The sequence below is a fragment of the Coffea arabica genome, chromosome 1c (assembly GCF_036785885.1).
Source record: "Coffea arabica cultivar ET-39 chromosome 1c, Coffea Arabica ET-39 HiFi, whole genome shotgun sequence".
Lineage (NCBI taxonomy): Eukaryota > Viridiplantae > Streptophyta > Magnoliopsida > Gentianales > Rubiaceae > Coffea > Coffea arabica.
The window spans coordinates 46,601,103-46,621,764 of record NC_092310.1 but is presented as its reverse complement, the minus strand read 5'-3'; the positions used below and the strand labels follow the sequence as shown (position 1 = coordinate 46,621,764).

Below are 20,662 nucleotides of genomic sequence, written 5' to 3'. Positions count from 1 at the left end.
TTGGATAAATACGAGTTCCGACCTTGGCATATTCTTAAGAATCTTTGTACAATTCTAATTTGTCAAGCTTGACATTATTCTCAAAATTCACCATAACGAACAAAAGGTTGAAGGATCTTCTTCATGTAAGGATTCTCCCATTTCAATGACTCCCAACCAAGTAGAGATATTTGGATCACTTTAAGTGCTGGGGGTGCAGAAGGTTGTCCATTGATGGAGGGTAGGAAGGGAGGTAAGCTTTCCAGATTTCGGCAGCTTATTACCTCAATTCTCTCAATAGAGTTACAAATCAGGAGCCCCTTGCAAATATTCCTTAGTTTAGGATCTCCTAGCACAGCCAATTTCTTGAGATTTGGGAGGCAACTGATAGTGGACCTTGAGCATGAATCTTTGCTGCTTGAAGTAAAACTAAAGTAGCCTTCTTCATCGTTTGATACTATCTCCTCCAATTCGTTACAACCCCAGACCTTAAGTACTTCAAGACTTTGCACGGATTGTAGCAGCCTTGGTGTGAACAACTTCTTGAGCTTGCCACAACGATCAATGAACAAAGATCTAAGGCAAGAAAAAGTGCTAGGTGGAGGAATTGCGTTAGCTACTGAGTCCCACTCAAAGAGTCCATTGAAGTTTGACAAACAAATGAGTCGCAGATGCTTGAGGTTTTGCAATGGAGCGCAAGCAGAATTTTGTCCCTTTATGACAAATTGGTCTTCTGAAGAGGACAACTTCAAGAGGGATCTTATCTCGCTACTCCCTTCAATCAAGCAATGTGTCAAGCCTCTTGCTTGAGTATTGAACTCTGCAAAAGTATCATTCAAGCAGCTGCCTAATCCTTGACAAGCACAGATTTCTAGTTCTTGAATGTCATCTGGAAGTATATTTGCTCTTTTTTTGCCTCCAGGGTTAACATTCGTAAAACTGAAAACTACCCTTTTGCTGGCCATTTGTTGAAAATGTCCACTCAATCCTTTTAGTAGACCTGAACCTACTTGGATAACATAAAAACTAGGCCTGTTGAAGCGCTGGCGAGATCTGACAAATCGGCAGAATGAATTAGCCTCAGGGAACCCACCGATAAATTCTTCCAACTGCTTCAGTGATTCTAATTCTTCTACTTGCACTGATACTTGTCTTGGAATTCCGAGGCTCTGAAGACAGGAGAGTTTGGATATAATCCCTTCTGATATCATCTCCAAATTTGTCTGAACCATATTTAGGCACTTGAGATTGACCAATCTTTCGAGGCCTTCAGGTACATCACTTATTTTAGTATCAGACAAATCCAACTCCCTTAATGCTTTGAGCTTTTCCAAGGATGGCACAAATCTGAGGTCCCGACATGAAAATAACAATAGTGCTGCAAGTCTCTCCAATTCTGATATGCAATTAGGTAGCTCTTCAAGGCTACGGTTACAACTTAAATCCAAAACTTGGAGGGCACCAAAATGAGCAAAGAATGAACATGGAATTGACGTCAACTCATTGCCCCATAATGATAAGGTGGAAAGTTTAGGACAATAGGGTGATATGCCTAAAGGGATTGATGATACAACATTAAATCTCAATGATACCTTGTCTAAATCCTCTTTCCACTCACTCTTGTCAGGTACATCTCTCAGCCAAATTCCAGCTTTCACCAGGTACTTGGGTTTAGTCTTTGTTATCTTTAAGGCCATGTCTCTCATCAAATCATGCATCTTTACATATTTTGCTTCTGTATCATCTTCTTTGATCTTTACAACACCTTCCAACAAACATGCATTCTCAAGTTTATTCAGTAATGCATGACCCTGGTCAAACTCTGCTTGTCTGGTTCTTCTTTTGTCTATGAGTCTTTCCCTGATAAAGCTTGCTATCAATTCATCTCTTGGAATTTCACAATCTTCAGGGTACAATGAACAATACAAGAAGCAATCTTTCAATCTTTGATCGCGCAAACGACTATAGCTGTAATGCAAGATTTTGAATACCTCACAATCTTGTCTAGCGACAGGGTCCTCCAATTCTTCCAATGCATCCCTCCACTCATGAATGTCATCTGTCCCTTTCATGCTTCCAGCCACTGTTATGATCCCTAGCGGTAAGCCTGCACAATTTTTCACCATAGACTTGGCTATCTCTTCTATATCTGGAGGTAGTGGTCTGCAACAACCAAGTTTCTCTAGAAAAAGCGTCCAAGCTTCCTGATAACAAAGCGGTTTCACTTTAACTTCCTTTTGGCAACCCATGGCACGACACACATCTAATGATCTACTAGTTATAATCAATTTGCTCCCATCTACTCGGAGAGGAATTCCCACATTCTCTAAATCAAAATGTGTCCAGACATCATCCAATATGAGCACAAAATTTCTCCTCCTCTTCAATGCCTGGAACAGTTGAGCTGCTCTCTTCCTGTCGTTATCCTCACATGAAAGATCTACAGGTAAGAACTTCGCAATGTCCTTCTGCAATTTGTGAATGTTGGCCTCCTGTGATACAGTTATCCAACAAACATGTCCTGAAAATTTTGCTTCTTTTAGAAGATTGTTGTGGACATGCGTGGCTAGTGTTGTTTTGCCTACACCCCCCATACCATAGATGCCAATGCTGAAGATCTCATCATCCATTACACATTCCCAGATTTCTCTCAAATTTTGTTCAAATGCTTGACCTTTCCATGTTGCTGCCAGTAGCGGCGCTCCTTTTGCGCCATACATATCTAGAAAAAGGCCTCCAGAAAATGCTCCCCACTGAACGAGATCCTCTACTTCCCCCATCATCGTTTCAACACGTCGTACGAGTTGTATACGAGAGTAAAATCTAGCTTGCTGGACTTGTGCTCTCAAATCCCTGAATTCTATTTTCTTTCTTTCAACCTTTTTAAGCCATTCTTCAACCTCCTTCTTCCTTTTCTTCCCTGATTGCAATTTTGTCAATGTCACCATATCAATCGCTCGATATTTCACTAGATTAATTCTTGTTTCAAGATTTTCCAGCTTTTCCTCAAGGCCAAGGTAGTCTTGTAGCCATTTCACTCCAAGGTCCGTAGCTAGGTCTTTAAGTTTATCAATCATTATACCTAGACAAATTCCTAAAGGAAATCACATCAGAAACTTGAAGATTGATATGGCAACTGGATCGATAAGCAAAAATCTACTATAGATTTAAATTTGTGGATCGGAGACTTGTACCGTCACAAACGTCTGTGAGTTTTAAACTTACAAACACTATTATGTCTACCCAGTTGTCTAGCTTAAATTTTGTTTGTTTTTGGCACTAAATTTCCTTAGCTTTTCCTAGCTTAAACAAGAACAACACGATGCCATGCCTGCGAGCGGTTATGGTCATGTGCCATTCATTGAAAATAATCACAAACTGGTGGACTACAATGAATCTTGAAAAATTGACAACCCAATTGGCAATCTGTTCAAACCATTGAATATGGTACCACAATAAGACTTACAAAAGCTTCAAACCAAACCACAAACCACCAGGAAACCAGCTCTACCTCATATTCAATTCCTTCTAATTGGTATAGAAGAGAGTAATTCAGTATGAAGTCTCAATTCCTTCTAATTGGTCATCAGTTACAAAACAGAGTAATTTAGTTTGAAGTTGAATACAAAGATTAAATCGATACTATCAATTCAGGGGTCGAAGGAAATTGAGGCAGATGTATTTTGGTAAAAGGGTAGGAATCGTCTAATTGGAGCGCCATTTGTGAAGAAGTTATAGAGGAATTGAGAACTCTGAAAATGGTAGGGAGTAGAGGAGAGGAAAGGGAAGTGCAAGGACAGATGGGGGCAATTGGGAGTCTCATTTCAATTTTTTCCTAGAATCACATCCCTTAAAAAATCTCAGGAAAGCTCTTCCCAACTTTATCCTTATAAATCTTTTTACCCCGTTACAATGTCTTAAAATATTTGCGAGCTCAATTAATAGTTAAGTGTAATTTTTCTTAATAAACAATTTTTATTGTGCTTAAAATAATTTTTTTTTCTTTTTTAGTAGCAAACAAATATTTTAAGGTAATTTATTCTTTAACTTTTGAATAATGGTGTGAAATTATTTTGTATTTTATATAAAAATTAAAACATAATAAAAATAAAAAAATGTATTATATTTGTTTGGATTCATGTAATTTATATTTTACATTGCTATTAATTAATTATATTGCTAGTGGAAGTAAAATTTTAACCTAAAAATCTATATGCTAGAATGAATTAAATGTTTCAATTGAAAAATTTTAATATTAATAATCAATTATTACGAAAGCAAAAAAAATGTCATATTTCACATAAACAAATGAATAACGTTGTATAACAAATAAACATGTTATGTCCTATAAACTAATCCAGGACAATTAAGTTAAATTTGACTTAATTGTATTCCATTCTGACATCTAAACATGGATTATACCAAATACTGGAAAATAAATAAATATTTCGTTTTGATTTGTGTATTAGACATTAGAATGATAAATTCTTCTCCCTACCATTCTGTGTGTTGTGGAAAGACCTTCCATTCTAGCCATTTATGCATACCAGACAAGGAGTTATAACTAAGAATAAAAGTGAAAAATGTGAAATATAAAAAGGCCTTTAAGCACTGTTTTGGAGTTGCAGTGCTTTTGGTAAAAAAAAAAAGCACTTTTAATGTATTTGGTGAACACCACTCTTTGAATTTAGAATTAGAACTTTTGGATATTAAGGCGCCATTTGGATTGAGGAAATTGGAGGGGAAGGAAATGAGAAGAATTCAAGGGATTTGGTTTTTGTCATTTGGATTGACTTTTGAGGAGGGAAAAGATAGGATAGAGAGGGAAAGGGAGGGGAAGGATCTACTTATTTTGTTGAATTATTCTTTTGGGCTAAAGTCGAGGAAAATGAAACTAAATTAATTGAAATAATTTAATTTTTTTTAAAAGATCATTTTTTCTCTATCTTTTCCACTAAATTAACACCTAATCTTTTCCATTACTTTCTTTCATTCTTCAATCCAAACAAAAATTTAGTATTTCTTTTCTTTTCCTTTCATACTAAATCCAAAAAACATGGATGGCGACCACTTTTCTCTACTTTTCTTTCCTTTCTTTTTTATTGGTATCCTCTCCTTTCCTTTCCCTTCCTTTTCTTCAATCCAAACAGAGCCTAAAGCACTTTTTGAACAACCTCAAAATTGGTGTATTTAGACTAGCTTTTGTTTTTCAAAAAAATAAAAAAATTAACTCTAACAATTTTGTTATAAGTTTTAAACTAAATGAAGAGATAAATATGCTTTAGAAATTCAAAATTACACATTATCAAATAGAAAAAGTACTTGCTCAAGTATGCACCCAAGCAAGCAATATGTTTAAGTAATTAAATAAGTACATCGACCAAAAAATGCTACTAATTGAAGTGATTTTTTTTTTTCTTGGCTGCTTCTTTATCAGGGATTATCTGAGTTTTAATAAGTCACATGAAGAACTCAACAAATGTTTCTTGGCAAAAAAGAGGACAAAGAAAAAGAAAAAGCAGCTTGATAAACGACTGACGTGCCAAGCAGAAATTGGAAAAAATGTCAAGGCTGCAAAAGTGCAATCAATCCAAAACATGATTGCAAAACGCGATAGAAATGCTACATCTGCATGTACCCTTTTACAGTGAAGGTTCAAAAGGGAACTTTAAGAAGTAACCTTTGTACCTGGACGGCTTGCACAGCTGAACAAGTGCCGAAGTTTCCAAAACTTGATGAAGAATTCGGTTTTGTTCTGGAGGACAACTCAAATTCAACAAAAAGCAAATTTCTCCTGCAATATTCTCCAAGAAATAGAGGCAAACGGGATTCGATTCAGAGCCGTGGCAAGAATTCAAACAATTAAACGAGACAAGGATCAAGTATAAAGAGCATGAGTTCAACGGGAAGTTTTTTCCTTTAGATCTGAAGTTAACAGAAGGAAGGACTGCTCTTGAGATGCTGGTTGATGTTTGAAGAATTGACGAGGCTTTCCAAGTGGTTCATTTTCTACGCTTCACAGGGGGGTCAATGACAAATATTTTTTAAAGCTCAGTGGCCACCACCTCTCCTGGTGGTGGGGTGGAAGACCTCCCACCAAATTGTCTGCCCCTCATGGGTAACTCGATTGGTTTCAGCAAGCCTCCTTAGAAGCTGGTGTCCAGTGCCCGCATGGGTCCGAATCCTGTGATTATCGTGTTCGGGGGATGTGGCCTCTCCTCCCGAGCCGGAGTGGGATTAGTTGGGCCCCGTCCGGATTGACCCGGACACCCACTCCGTCAGCCAAAAAAAAAAAAGACAAATATTTTAACAAATTCTTCCATGTGATGATGTAAGAGGAAAAGCGACTCCAAGAGATAATAGGATACATCCTTGGTTAATTTAGTTTATTGTTACTTATACTTATTGATCATGGGGTATATTTACGATAGATGTTGTCATAGTAAAATTTGTTGATAAAGAAAAGTTGTGGTAGCTAATATATAATTCAGTATATAGTATTTGCTGGTTTAACTTTTGAATAATTGCGTATATAGTATATAAGAACTTTTGAATATAGTATTTGCCATATATATATATATATATATATATATATATATATATATATATATATATATGTATAGACAATTAAAAGGTCAAATACTCAAAGTTTGACATGGCTTCCCTCTTGAGAATTCTCTCTACATTTTCACATTTAAATGCATGACATGTTTTTATTTATTAACAAGGGTTAGAATTAGTCACATTTAAAATGATCACATCCCTTCCTAATAAATGAAAGTACATATTATGTATCCAGACGTGTATTGTGAAAAATGAAGAGAGAATCCATTATTGAAGATGAGCCAAATCCCTGAAAATTAACTCGCTTAATAGTGTGCAATTGTTTTGCCTTAATGTTCTTCTTATTTATGTCAAAAGAATTGCTATCCACGTGGTCCCTTTGTATGACTATAGTGTTTACACTAATTTGGTACATTTCAAATTACGTGCTAAACACCTTTATTAAACAGTACTTACCAATATGATCAATCATTTTCACTCCTTAACCACCTCCACCACCTCCTCCTTTTTTTTGTGGTCGTTACTTCACCTTCTTCATTCATGATAAGGTAATTTCTCTTATTTCTGGTAGATGAGCACTATTATACCATCCGGGTACCCAATTAAAAGAAGTTTCAAGTGTTAATTTTTTGAAAAAAAATGTACTTATTGTAAGAAAGTATTTAAATGTAGGGGATGCATCAAGTGTGATGGTATACATGCATTAACATAGTTAGGTATGTTAATAAATGCTCATTGGACACCCCTAAGAAAAATCCTATACAATATTTCACTGTGGAATTTTGCTAAACATTGTCGAAAGGCAAATAAAGTCTTAGGTAGTGTTCACTTATTAGGCATACTTATTCTCTTAAGAAATCATTAAAGTTTTTCTAGGCTTATAATTAGGTTCAATCATTAATGGGGAGACAATTAAGTTCATGAAAATTGGAGGATGAGTGTAAAAGCAATTAAAGGGAAAAGAAAACCGAAACTCTATAGTGGACACATGCTGAACAAATGTCAAGAGACTTGAAAGCGCAAGACAAAAGTCATACTATTGATGCAACATTAATTGATTAATAAACGTTCCTTTCACTATTTTTTTTTTTGGGAGACAGATATCGATTATATAACCTATAGTTTTTGTTGTAGGTGAGATTTTAACCTCCACCTACAATTCAAGGAGAGACTTAAGACCTCACCTCCTTGATGGCCGCTGAGTCAAATTTGGTGGTAAATAAACGTTCCTTTCACACTCATCCTTGAAAGCAAAAGACTTGAAAAAGTCATACTATTGATGCAACACCAATTGATTGGACCAATGTTAGTGGTTATTGTCCAAATAATCTTTGGGCGGTAGGAATTGTCCTGCAATTGTGGTTGCTGGTGTAGTTTGATGGAGAATTTTTATATGAACTCACAAATATGCTGGGGTTATTTCAACAATGAGAGTGTGCATGACTTTTTTTAAAAAAAAAAAAATCAGGATGACTAGTTCAGACCAAATCCCGGGCCACAAACAAAATTTTTACAAATTATTTAACTGAATCGGATATTGAAAAAAATTACAAAATCAACTCAAACCAAATATTTACTCACACTGTTTACAATAATATATTATTGTGGTAAGACATGACATGTCAATTCGTCACTCAATTCTCCTTAAGTTTTGGTAGTTTTTCCATGGAGTATATTTGAATGGGAGAAATTGCACTATGTCCTAAACCACCGTCACTGAGCCAGTACATTTTCCTCCTGCAGTTTTGGAAATCCACGTTCAAGCGTCAAGACATACGGTCAGCGAAGAATATTAGTAGATGCTACTTACTTCCAATCCAACCTAGAATTATTATTATTATTTTCTGCATAAGTTTCTGCAGTGTTTTTCCTTTTAATCTTTAAGCAAATTACCAGGTAACCACTGAACTTTTTGAACAATGAAGATTTGGTTATGCAATTATTAATAGTATGTTTTTATCTATTGAATTATCAAAATTATAAATTTTAGGTCATTCCGTTTAATTTCATCATTAACTTTGTTAGATTTAAGAGTCTGCATGATTTACGAAACATACTATTAATAATTAGATATAGCAGAATTACTGTTGAAATTAGATGAAACGGTCTAAAATTTACACGTTTGATAGTTTAGTGAGTACAAATATACTATTAATAGCTGAGTGGTCAAAACTTGATTATTCAAAAAATTTAGTGACTATAGGAATAATTTGCTCTTAATCTTTTGCTTTTGGACGCAATGATTGGAAATCTAAAGCTCAGTGTGGTAGTACTATTGCAAAATTTCATGGGTTTCAGTATCGTTTGATATAGATAACTAGTTTGAAAGCAAGTGTACATTGTTATTTTTTTTTTCCAAGGATAACAGCATTTCATTAGCTTATCCATAGATACACTCAGAGCAACTGCTCTGTTAAATCGTCCCTTGCAGCATTGACTAGCCAGGGGGGGAAGTCGTCTTTCCAGATTACATCAAAGCAACAGCTTAAAGCAAATTTTGCTAACTTGTGACCCGCTACATTACCTGCTCTTCTAATAAAAGAAAAAGTGCAGTACTTAAAGTGCTTCTTCAGTCTTCCTATATCCTCCAATACCGTCGCACATGTGCTGTCCTCCATATCTTCCTGTTGCAGCTTCTTTATGATATTTTGACAGTCTTCCTTTATGATTTTACCATTGATTAGGTGATTCTTTAGGCTTTTTTTTTAAATTTTTTTTCAGTAAAGAAGGGGTGAGACATAAGAAGTGGGGAGGGGCAGAGAACGTAAACATACACATAATGTTACTTCATTTTCACCCTTATAAGTCACTCTATGCACAATTTTCGGTATCTATCTCTCCATAAATCGCACCCTTTCTCTACTAGAGTTATTAAGCACAGATCCATAAACAGGGACGAAATCAGAAAAGTTAACTTGGAGGTATGAGATACATATACATATAAACTTTGGAGTTTATGTGAAAGTTTGGATTAATTTTTTATATACTGACAACATAGTGATTTTTTTATAATAACAGTTTTGAATTTATGTCACATGTGCATGATTTGAATTTAAAATTTGAATTCATATTACATAGTATGATTTAAACTTGCTAGTATAAAAAAATTATACGTTGGCAGTGCATAAAAAAGTTATCTTAAAAGTTTATGAAAATTTTTGAGGGAACAAATAATTAAACATACAAAGAAATTTTTAAAAACCTTCAAAATTTTAGAGGAAGAAAAGATGAATTTTAAAACTTTTGGTGGGGGTGAGGTAGCCCGAGTTCTGTCCTCGTCCACAAAGGCACAAACAGACACCAAATGGCTCGGGAGAAGGCTACGGAATTCAAATCCTTCCAAGAACTATGCTTCGATTTGGCTCCACAGCCCACACATTAAACAAGGAGAAGAAGGAAAATGAAACGATAAACCATTTTTGTATGCAAATGCTTAATCTACAGTGCTGTTTGGTTAAATAATAAAAGTTAGGGCAAATTACACTTTATCCCCTGTGGTATAACTAATTTTCATATAATCCCCTTATAATTTTAAAAGTTATATATAATCCCCTTATAGTTTGGACTAAAATATCAAAGTAACGGAAATGATCACCCGTAACGAAATCTATAATAATGTCGGAATTATCTTTATTTAAAAACAAAAATGACTGAAATGACCAAAATATATAAATATAATATGCATGACACTTTAATCTCGTATGATTTTAAATTTTATCAGATAATTCTCTTATGGTTTAGTACTTTACCATATAACCCTCTTATGATTTTTAATATATATACATAACCACCCCCGGGTGATTAATAAATAATTTTTAACTTTACATAGGGGTATTTTAGACATTTTAATTGACCCCATTATGGATTGTAAATTCCGTCATTTTGACACTTTAACCCAAAATACAGGGGAATAAAGTGCAATTTGCCCTAAAAGTTATGATGGAAGGGGAAAATATTATCAATATTTGATCATCGAAGAAAATGTGGGAAGAACCGTTCAAGAATAACTAAATATATAAGAGAATTACTTTTTAAAATTAACCAAATAATGTGTTCAAATCTCCTGCATCTTTCAAAATCAAATTGGATAAAATACTTGGAAGACATGTACAATCAAAATACTTTTACATGTTACCATAATTTACCCATAATATTGATTGGCCTGATAAATATTGGAACAACATCATAAACTCCAGAGAACTTTTACTGTAGTTGAAGTAAAGATTAAAAAATGGCCAAAAGGGTAATTTTTATTAACCCCAATTTAAGATGATTTTAGCCATTGCTTATCTCCTCATTTTGTGTTTTATTTCCTTTTACTAAAGGGAAGTTAATGAAATTCTTGTCTAAAGACTTGGTATATTAAGGAGAGGAAAACCAGAGAAAGATAAAAATAAAAAATATTGCAGGAGTATAATTAAATAATATTTTTTAATGTTTTGATCATTGTGTTTTATGGTTAACTTATCCAAGTTTTAGGAAACAGAGGAGAGATCTCTGAACCCAAATGAAACGGGCTTCGTGGGTGATTGGTTTTGGGAACAACAAGACTGGGGGCTAAGGCCTGAGGAGCTGCAACCCATTTTCATCATACTTTTTAGGATAAAATACAGAAAAGTCCTTGTGATTAAGCTAAAATACAGAAAAGTCCCTCATGATTTTAAATCATACATTCCGGGTCCTTATAGTTTCAACTAATATGAAATAGTGACAGAAACCGTCAAAAGTTACGAGAGAGCTGATGAAATGACACAATTACCTTAATACATACATACATACATACATACATATATATATATATATATATATATATATATATAAGCAAAACATTCTTCTAACAACTACACTGGTTAATCAAACCTACCGAAAAACCCATTATGATTAAGTCAACTTGCGAAAAAATTCTTATGGTTACCAATTGTCACCATCACTCTTCACTTTTTGCTATCATCCTCCCTTCCATCACTACCCTACTCCCTTTCCTTCGTGCTCTCTCTTCTTCAGTGGCGGAGCCAAGACCTTAGGGTTAGGATAGGTCAATTTTCGACATTATATCAAATATAATCATTGTAAATTTACAATAAAAAAAAGTGCTTATGTTAAAAATATTTTTACTGTTATGTCAATTAGACTTTGACATCCAATGCTATAATATAGTGTAGTTTAGCAACGCCAAAAGAGTTTATTTTTGGATTTATATCAATAACTAACCTTTTGATCTAACACTTTTGTAAAACTTAAGAATTAAGAATTCCTAATTTGTTAAGGGAAGCCAATGTAAATAAGAAAGACATGTTAAATATTTTAGAGAGGACAATATAGATAAGAAAGTGAATTTCAAAAATATTGAGGGGCAAAGTTGAGAAGAAAAATGTTTTAAATATTTTAGGATGGACAAATAAAGGTGTAACTATCACTATTTTATTAGTTCAAACCACAAGGTATCAAAATATATGTATTGAAACAATAGGGAAGTTTTCTGTAGGTTTGCTTAACTATAGGGATGTTTTTGCATTTTATTCTAAAAGGGTAGAATAGGTATATCAGATGAAAATTAGTTTTTTTTTTCCAATACAAATAGTCACAAAAAGGCATGTGTATCTCAAACCCATTAATTCAGATAATTTTCATCGCCTTTTCAAATTAGTTCAAACCACGAGATACAAGAGTGTATATTTTAAAACTATAAGAGACTTTTCTTTAGGTTTGCTTAACCGCCGGAAGTTTTTTTTTGTAATTTACCCTACTTTTTCACCACTAAATGTCCTTGGTGACAGCCCATTCTATTGAGCTCTACTTCATGAAATAACTATTGGAAACAACAGAATTTTTCTTTTGCACGTTGTTCAAGGAAATGTTATTTGCACTCATATTTTCGTTAATCACACTCTCACTATTATTTTAATCATATAATTTTTATGTATTAAACTATATGATTAAACAAATGGTGGGAGAACGAAGTGCAAATAATATTTTCCCGTTGTTTATTCTGTTAAACCCTTTGTTTATTGTGCTTCAAAAAACGAGTCCAACTTTTGGTAATAATCTCCGATCCAATCTTCACCTTTTGAAATGTAAGCCTGATATGACTGACAAATATATGTAATTTTTGGACTGGCCTGGATGGGAAAAGAGTAGAAATGGTCCCATAAAATCGCTTTGAAGCAGTATACATTGTCTTTAACGATTGATAATTCGTTTTTTTTCTTTACATTTTTTTTGGCAAGGGATGGATGAGATTTAAGAAGTGGGACTGGGGAGGTTGAAGTGGAATTTATAATTCATCAAAATCAACTTTTATAACTTTTATTACATAAATGTAAAAAATTAGATACTGTTAACTTCATAAATCAACTGGGTAAAAAAAATCCAAATTTTAGAATAGCGTTCATTCATACCACATATTGGATAAAAGCTTGAAATTGTTGTCACGTCCCAGCGCCTTCTCAATCCGAGAGTAGTTGGTTTGTTATCCTGACCTTCTAGTATCTCGATCTCTTTAGATTTTTTATATATTTTTTTAAATTTTCATTCTGATTTCTTTTTTTTTCTTAAAATATTCCATTCATTTTCTACCTTCAATATAACTTTTACTGCATATATTTTAGAGTAAATCTTATATATACTGACAGTGTATATACTATTACGACTAGATGCACCATACATTTGCAAAATTTGGGTTTCGAATTTAAATTTGGATTATGTGTCATGTACCAAATTGTGAAAGTATATACATCGTTAATGTATAGAAAAATTAATTCTATTTTTCATTTGTTACATACAAGCATCGGGTCCATCTTATATCCAGGAACTCCAGTGTGGGAAGTATCAACTTTCAAAAGTTCACCTCTTAAGGAAACAAGCATCCGAATCCCACAAGAAGAAGGAGAATATCTCTTGAACTGTTTCCTATTGCAGCAAGAAAACCCCTTTTGAGAAGGTTATCATTCTGGAAACTTGATTCTGTACATGATTAGGAGAAGCTCTCCTACAAAAAGAGCCCTGATCATAGTTACTTCATTCTTCTCATACCAACACTAATCCTTCTCTTCTTCCCATTCGTTTAGCAGATTTCCATCATTAATATTTATTAATTCTTGATCCGTAACACCACCAATTGCAATAGCAAGATGGAGAATAAGATGAAAAAGACGATTAAGCTGTTTGGAAAGATGATAGAAGTTGACTGACCGGGTTTTGCTATACATACAAGTTAAAAAATTCGAAATACACCCGTTTCATTGTAAGTATACAGGTCAACTAATAGTTTAGGATATATATCGGGTCGATCCCACGAGAAAGATTGAACAATTACCGGTGTTACTAAAGCTTCTCTATTATTTAGACTATTAATGAATTATAAGAAATTAAACCTACTGAACTTATGCAAAATAACAAATGAAAGCTCTTTAGGTTATGGTATCCCTAACTACTTATGCAAGTGCTATATTTGAATCATTGAATACTACTATCTAGGCTAGTTATGGTGTAATTTCTTTATGCATATGAAACCTATTTTCGTAATGAATCAACTATATTTATAACTAATCCATTCTCATGGTTATGAAATTAGTTACAAGTTCATTTCTTCAATGAAATTACATGAAATTAATCACTAAAACCACATAGGTGCACCTCTACTCTCGTGAGTGTACTCCCTATGTTTAGCACTTCTTAAACCAGTGTTAAATCTCAATTTTCATTGCAGAAACAACACCTTAGATAATCACAATTAATGGTATCAGATTAATCATGATTTTAAAGAGTTAAAGTGCTAAATAACTTGCTCAAATCATAGCAGTCAAATAGCCAAATAATAAATACTAACAATCATAGAAAGTTCAACCAAACCCAAGGTATAAACTTTAGAAACACATAATAACATATAAATCCATAACCTGTATATTAACTAAATTTCGAATCAAGTACAAAAAATAAAGAGTTGGAAAGGAAAAGTAACCCTTGTCACATGAGTTCTTTCCTTGTCTTCTTTATCTCCTTCTTCATCTGTGCCTAGCTAATAAACAAGAAGGATAAACTACTACTCTACACTAACTAATCTAACACTCAGAAGATGTAAGAACTACATTTCTGCACTTCCAAGCTTCTCCCGTATGCCACTCTTTCAATCTTGCAAGTTTTTGGCTATTTAAAGATGAAAGAAGTTAAGAAAATGAGGCCTACACCACCCTTTTACAACTACAAAGTAGTTCTCACATGTCTGGCATTGCATATGATTTGTTGGAGGTGAAAATAAGTTTTCCACGTAAAGAGCAGCCTTCTCTGACCACAATCCGACCAGAAATCCGGCCAAGTTCCTGCCAAATTGCTACAGTGACATTTTGGTGCACTTTTGTTCAATTTCTAGCTCTGCTCCGATTTTGCGTCAATTTCAACTGAACTTTTCTTGATGATAAAAACTAATTTAGGTCTTGACCAAAACATAAAACTTGTAGCCCATTGAGTTAACTTTCCAATGCATCACCTCATTATGCATCACCTCATTTGGATCTGTGTAGGCTGAGAAATGACCGAAATACCCTTGACTACTCACTGCCATGTTTCAGTTTCGACCAAAAGAAATTAGCTACTTGTAATTCGGCTTTTTGACCTGGAAAACCTTCAAACTAGATTCAGATGTCTTTACCAAAGTTGTAGATCTATCTCTTATCTTCAAATTGGTTTAAGAATCATCTCAATCCGATCATTGTAACTCAAGTTATAGCCAAAATACAAAATTGTATCAAAACTGTTAAAATGCACAAAATCCAAGTAAAAAGTGATAAAAACCTCATTTAATTACTGAAAAGCATTTTTCACCAATTATAGCAAAAATGATTCATTTTCTTCTAGTAATATAACCAAAGTAACTAAAAATAATATAAAATATCATACAATAAAAATGTAAATTAGTCACTTATCATTGACATAGTCTACGTCCTTGAGGATGTCCCGGCTGATCATCTGGTGAATCAAGAACAAGAAACAGAAACTACTTCGAGTAGCCGAGCAATAATGCCTCCTCGACGTGAGCTAGAGCTTCCTCATGGAGCACATTTGATAACTGAGAAAAGATTGGAAGCTTCCGATGTTACTTCTACTCAATGCAGGTTTTTCCTTCCAATTTCCGAGGAAATCAATGAAGTTTTGACTCAATCAGAGAGAGTTATGCTACTGGAGAAGTTTGAGACTGTTAAGGTAAAGGTAGTGGATAGTATACAACGCTATTATGACATGGATTTCAAGAAGTGGCCAAGTGTGAATGATAGGCTGGTTTTGAACCATGGGTGGATGCAGCTTGTCAAAGACAATCATCTTCAGAAAGGTGATGTGGTGGAATTATGGAGCTATAGACAAGATTCTCACTTGTGTTTTGCTGTAAAAATCTACGAGCGATCAAAGAGGAATATCTCCAGCAGTGATTAAGCTTAACTTAACAGGAGAATATTAACTTTAACCGAAGACAGGAAAAGGACCTGAAATAATTATGTAAACTCTTTACTCCCTAGAAAGTAGAAAACTGTACTTTTATAAATTTTCTTTTGCCCTTTTTATTTTAGTTGATTTTGTATGGTTGGATTCTTTTTTTTCTGTAATATTAATGTTCATGATAAGATAGAAAATTATTTTGGGATTTATGAACGTAAAAAGAAAACGAGAAGGAAACTGATTAATTAATTAATTAAAATTATGTATTTAATGTGGCATGGCTAACTATCAACTAATGACCGAAGAGGTCTAGACATAGTGATTAAAATTGAGATTTCACGGGTTAAACGTCCTAAGCTCAAATCTCTTCTCTCCTCCCCCTTATCTCCTGCAATTCGCATGGGTTCATCACCATTATCAGGATCAAACAAATAGTCATACCAGTTGGGCCAATATCAAGGCAGATGCTCAAGTCAGAATTGATATTATTGCCACAATTGATGTCTATTCTGCTTTGAGAAATAGGTGATAACAGAGTGCAAGGCAATCCACAGAAAAAATATCACATACGGGCTTCTTCTCTTTTTTTTTTCAATCAAGAAACATAAAATCCCAAAAATACCGCCTTACCCCATCCCCATCCCCAACCCCCTCTCCCCTACCCCCAAGAAAAAAAAATGAAAGAAAGATGTGATTAGCACTGATGTGTATCCAGAATATTTTTAATTTTTTGGTCAAAGATAATTTGGGTGGTTTCGGTCCCAATAATCACTATGGATCAGAACATACTTTCAGATCATAGATCACTTATAGGACTTCTTACAAATCCTTCATTGATACAATTTTTACATTGACAGCAGGATTTCAATGATTTTAATTTTGTGACAAATCAGAACATGGATTCGTTTGAACTAGAAAAGAATGGGTTGTGCAATAAATAGGATTGGGCTCTGAGGGTTTGTCATCTCCCGCCGATTCCTCCAAGGGTTACCCCTATCAAGGCTGCACCAAAACCTGTCAAGAACAGGCATCACGTTTCATTGGGAAGACGTGGCCTGGAAGCCTAATAGCAGAAGATTGTTATGAAGTAAACAATGGACTTTTAAATAACAGATCTTTTTCAAACATTAAAACTTCGCTTAAGACATGAGTAGATGAACAATAATTTAACACTATAGATTCACATGTGCATACAGCTGTACACTAAAACAGACACACACGCACACACTAAATTTTTAGGACATTGAAATATTTAAGGGTGCAGTGGAATCAATGCATAAGATAAGATAAACACATCAAGGCATCAATTTAAAGTGTCTGATATTCAAGGCTATTAAATGAAAGATAAACCATTTAATTACCAATGAGAGAATGTACAAAAAGAAATGCAGAGCAGCCTCTTCGATTTCACCTCTATAAATTACCCCAGGAACAAAAAGTTCTTTTTCCACAGACATTTTCTTTTTTCTCATAAGCACAGATCCACAAACACACCAAAATGCCTCTTCATTATTATAACCCTCTAGTCCTCGCAATGCTAGCACTAGCACTGGTGGCCAGCATTAACGCAAAAGATAGAATATTCGGAAATAGAGTTTTCGATGGTCCTTGGGAACCTCTAGAGCCAAACAACCCCCATCGGATTGAACTTGGAAAATTGGCAGTCGATTTGTATAACAAACAGGCCAAGACCAAGTTAGTATTTGAAACAGTGGGCAAAGTAGAGATATGATACTCTCTCACAATGGAACACTTTTATAGGATCCATCTTACAGCGAAGAATGGTAATAAGTTTGAGCAGTACAGCGCATGTATAGATGAAAATGCTTACGAAGGTCACACAGACCTTGTATCCTTCGGAATCATTCCAGCTCCCTATTTGGCTCCGCTTCCTCTCCATATATACCATGGACATGGGTTAGGGAAGTGAAGGAAAAGTGTGAAAGGATAAATAAGTACGTTGCAGAAAACTTGATCTTTGTCTTCTTTGGTTTTACGAGGAAAAGTGATAGGTGAAGGAGAAAAGGGGTTGAAGGAAAAAGTGTTAACCTTTGTTAGATAGTTGACTCGTGAAAGAGTAATAAGAATGAAAAATTAGCTACAACTATTCCTAACTCTCTATTGGCTTGTTTCTGTGTTTTTAATTGTTTTTATTTGCAATGAGTACGTACTTTAAACATTCTGAATGGAAACTAATGTAAATTAATCACTTAAAATTGAAATCTTAGAAATCTAGAATAGAAAAGGAATATTTATACATACGACATGGTAACTAGTCTAAATAACTTTGTGGAAAACTAATATAAACAAAGAAAAAAGCAATACTTGTAGGGAACACAAATTTAGGTTAATTACGAAAATGAATCATCAAAAAGTATATGATTCTCACTTTCTTAGCCTCATTGTCCAACTACAGTATTATGTCCATTAATTTTTTTAAAAAGTTATTCTTAGTATGATATGAACAATTCAAGAAATTCCTATGGACCAAAGATCATCATTTTAGATGCATAAAATGCACAAAAATGACATATTTTCCCTCAATGAAAGCAATGATTTGTGAATTATCATGTGACTTCACATGTAAAAGAATGACATGGATACTATTGCATTCATTTTATAAATGCAAACATTGATTTGTGAATAAAAAGGCATTCAAGTCTAGATTGTTTTTCCAAATCCACAGATTGTTGAATTAATAGATACCAGACTTCTTTTTTCCTTGCACAATGGGCACATCACCTGGTGAAATCAATTTTAGTCTGCAATTCTCAGTCGATTGTATTACAGTGCAACATATTGAAAAGTTTTGGGGGCAAACTGATCCTCTTGAAAAATAAGGGGGGCATAGTAAGAATTGCATAATCTTTGAGGGGTTTGTCATTATTAAACTGCCAAATTTAGAACAAAAAGTCTTAATTTCTGGTTTAAGGTATTAAAGCTTAGCATATTAAATATTTAAATAGCTAACAATTTCTAGTAATGGGAATTCAGAACTAACATGCGTTAGAAAGAAGGATAACCTAAAATTTGAAGGATTAAGCTTTTATGTATTGTTAGTCTAGGGAATTTTTTTGCACTAGTATTGTAGATGCATGTTACACGTGAAAAAAATAAATTTTAAATTGAAATTGAGATTATATGACGTGCATGTAAACCTATTTATGTAACAAAATTCTTGCACGATCACTGATAGTGCATGAAACATGAATCCTAATAGGCATAGCATGTTTAAAGACAATGCCCAAGAAACCATGAAGTCTTACTAAAACAACGATTATTTGTCAACTCCCAATTTGGATAGTTATTTTAAAAGTGATAAGGATGCATTAACAACCTAAAGTCAGGATTATTTGTGTTGGCACTGGGCTGGATTTGTGATCCTCTTTGCGGAAATGATTTTCTTGGAATCGAGTGATGAGTCATGGCAAATTCATACAAATCATTACCTTGACAAAGATGACAGGAAATGTGTTGTATTTCGAATCTGGTTTCCTTTGCTTCAGCTTTCATTTTATTAGAGTATCAGGCCAAAAATTTGAAAATGAAAAAATCAATAATTTAATAGAAAACAATATCTAGCACGAACGATGAACAACGCACAAGAATTAACGTGATTCGACTTAATCACCAAGCCTACGTTCACAGAGGAAAAAACTTGTTCTTACTATGAGAAAAAAACACCACAAGGTTACAATTTAATTCCCAAGTCTCAACTCTTGTAAAACCCTCCCACCCACTAAGAACTCTCTCAATCCTTTCTTATGTGTCTTTGTAGTATATCAATCCACCTATTTATAGAGAATATTACTTGGCCAAAAAATCAAATAACAATTGGAACCCAATACTAATTCCTAGACTTATACAGAATAGGTAATAACATCTAAATTCTAAACCAAATAGAAGTTTCGTTGACTACTATTTCAAATAACTAAATCCAATTAGCAAACTAGTTACTTCCCACATCAAATAGGGATCTTGACTAAAAGAAATTAAACCAATTTCCTAATAAATCTCCATCTTTGGCGAATATTTCTTTTAACAAACACAGTAAACCATTCAAAAAACTCCATTTGCCTTTTTTCACCAAATACCTTGGTGCCTAACTACACACCCGAATCAAGACGGTCTTGTATTCAATTAATTCAATCGACAGATGAACATGTGTAGTTAACCGAGTCCAACATCTAGTTGACTCACGAGAGGGGCCTTAATTCACCCTCTCCCATAGCAGGATTTTTTTCTCACCACCATTTGTAATTTGAGAGCATTTCCGGATCCCCTTCCGCTCCCAATCCATTGAGGTATTCAAATGGTACAAATTACCATACTTCTTTCCCATCAATAAGATCGTCTCACCATGTGTGATTTTCAAGACTTTATCTGCAGCAAAAAAATAGTAATCCTCGGAGTCTAATTGGCTCAAAGAAATTAGATTCCTTCGTGACTTTGGGACATAAGTCACACCACTTAAAGAACGAATCTCTCCATTCAACATTTTGATTTTCACCACTCCAACACCTTTGACTTGACAAATAGATCCATCACCCAAAGAATACAAAACCTGCCTTCTTTCTTTGGAGAGTATCAAAATAGTCTAACTTAGAGAAAACATGTGAAACACATCCAGAATCTCAAATCCAACCATCACAAGAAGAAGTATTATTACCTTTGGAGATTGTGAAAATAT

The 20,662-nt window shown here is 34.1% G+C and overlaps 2 protein-coding genes across 3 annotated transcripts; one reads left to right on the top strand and one right to left on the bottom strand.

The window, feature by feature from the left end:
- Positions 1-5,793, bottom strand: LOC113694244 (putative disease resistance protein At4g10780). Of its 2 annotated transcripts, none has more exons than XM_072073887.1 (2): positions 5,668-5,793; positions 1-3,061 (listed from the first exon to the last, which is right to left on the bottom strand). In XM_072073887.1, exon 2 carries the CDS (start codon positions 3,054-3,056, stop codon positions 81-83), a length of 2,976 nt encoding a protein of 991 aa, XP_071929988.1. In that variant the 5' UTR covers positions 3,057-3,061; positions 5,668-5,793; the 3' UTR covers positions 1-80. The 2 variants fall into 2 exon arrangements, with proteins under 2 accessions (XP_071929988.1, XP_071929979.1); XM_072073878.1 differs by having other exon boundaries at positions 1-3,073; positions 5,668-5,777.
- Positions 5,794-15,558: 9,765 nt separating this feature from the next.
- LOC113740713 (B3 domain-containing protein At1g05920-like) lies at positions 15,559-15,969 on the top strand. Its single transcript, XM_027268246.2, has one exon. The coding sequence runs from the start codon at positions 15,559-15,561 to the stop codon at positions 15,967-15,969; it is 411 nt and encodes a 136-aa protein (XP_027124047.2).
- The last annotated feature ends 4,693 nt before the right edge of the window (positions 15,970-20,662 follow it).

What these genes read in the sequence shown, in the direction of transcription:
- LOC113694244 (XM_072073887.1), bottom strand. Translation starts at nt 3,056, where the DNA reads ATGATTGATAAACTTAAAGACCTAGCTACGGACCTTGGAGTGAAATGG.
- LOC113740713 (XM_027268246.2), top strand. Translation starts at nt 15,559, where the DNA reads ATGCCTCCTCGACGTGAGCTAGAGCTTCCTCATGGAGCACATTTGATA.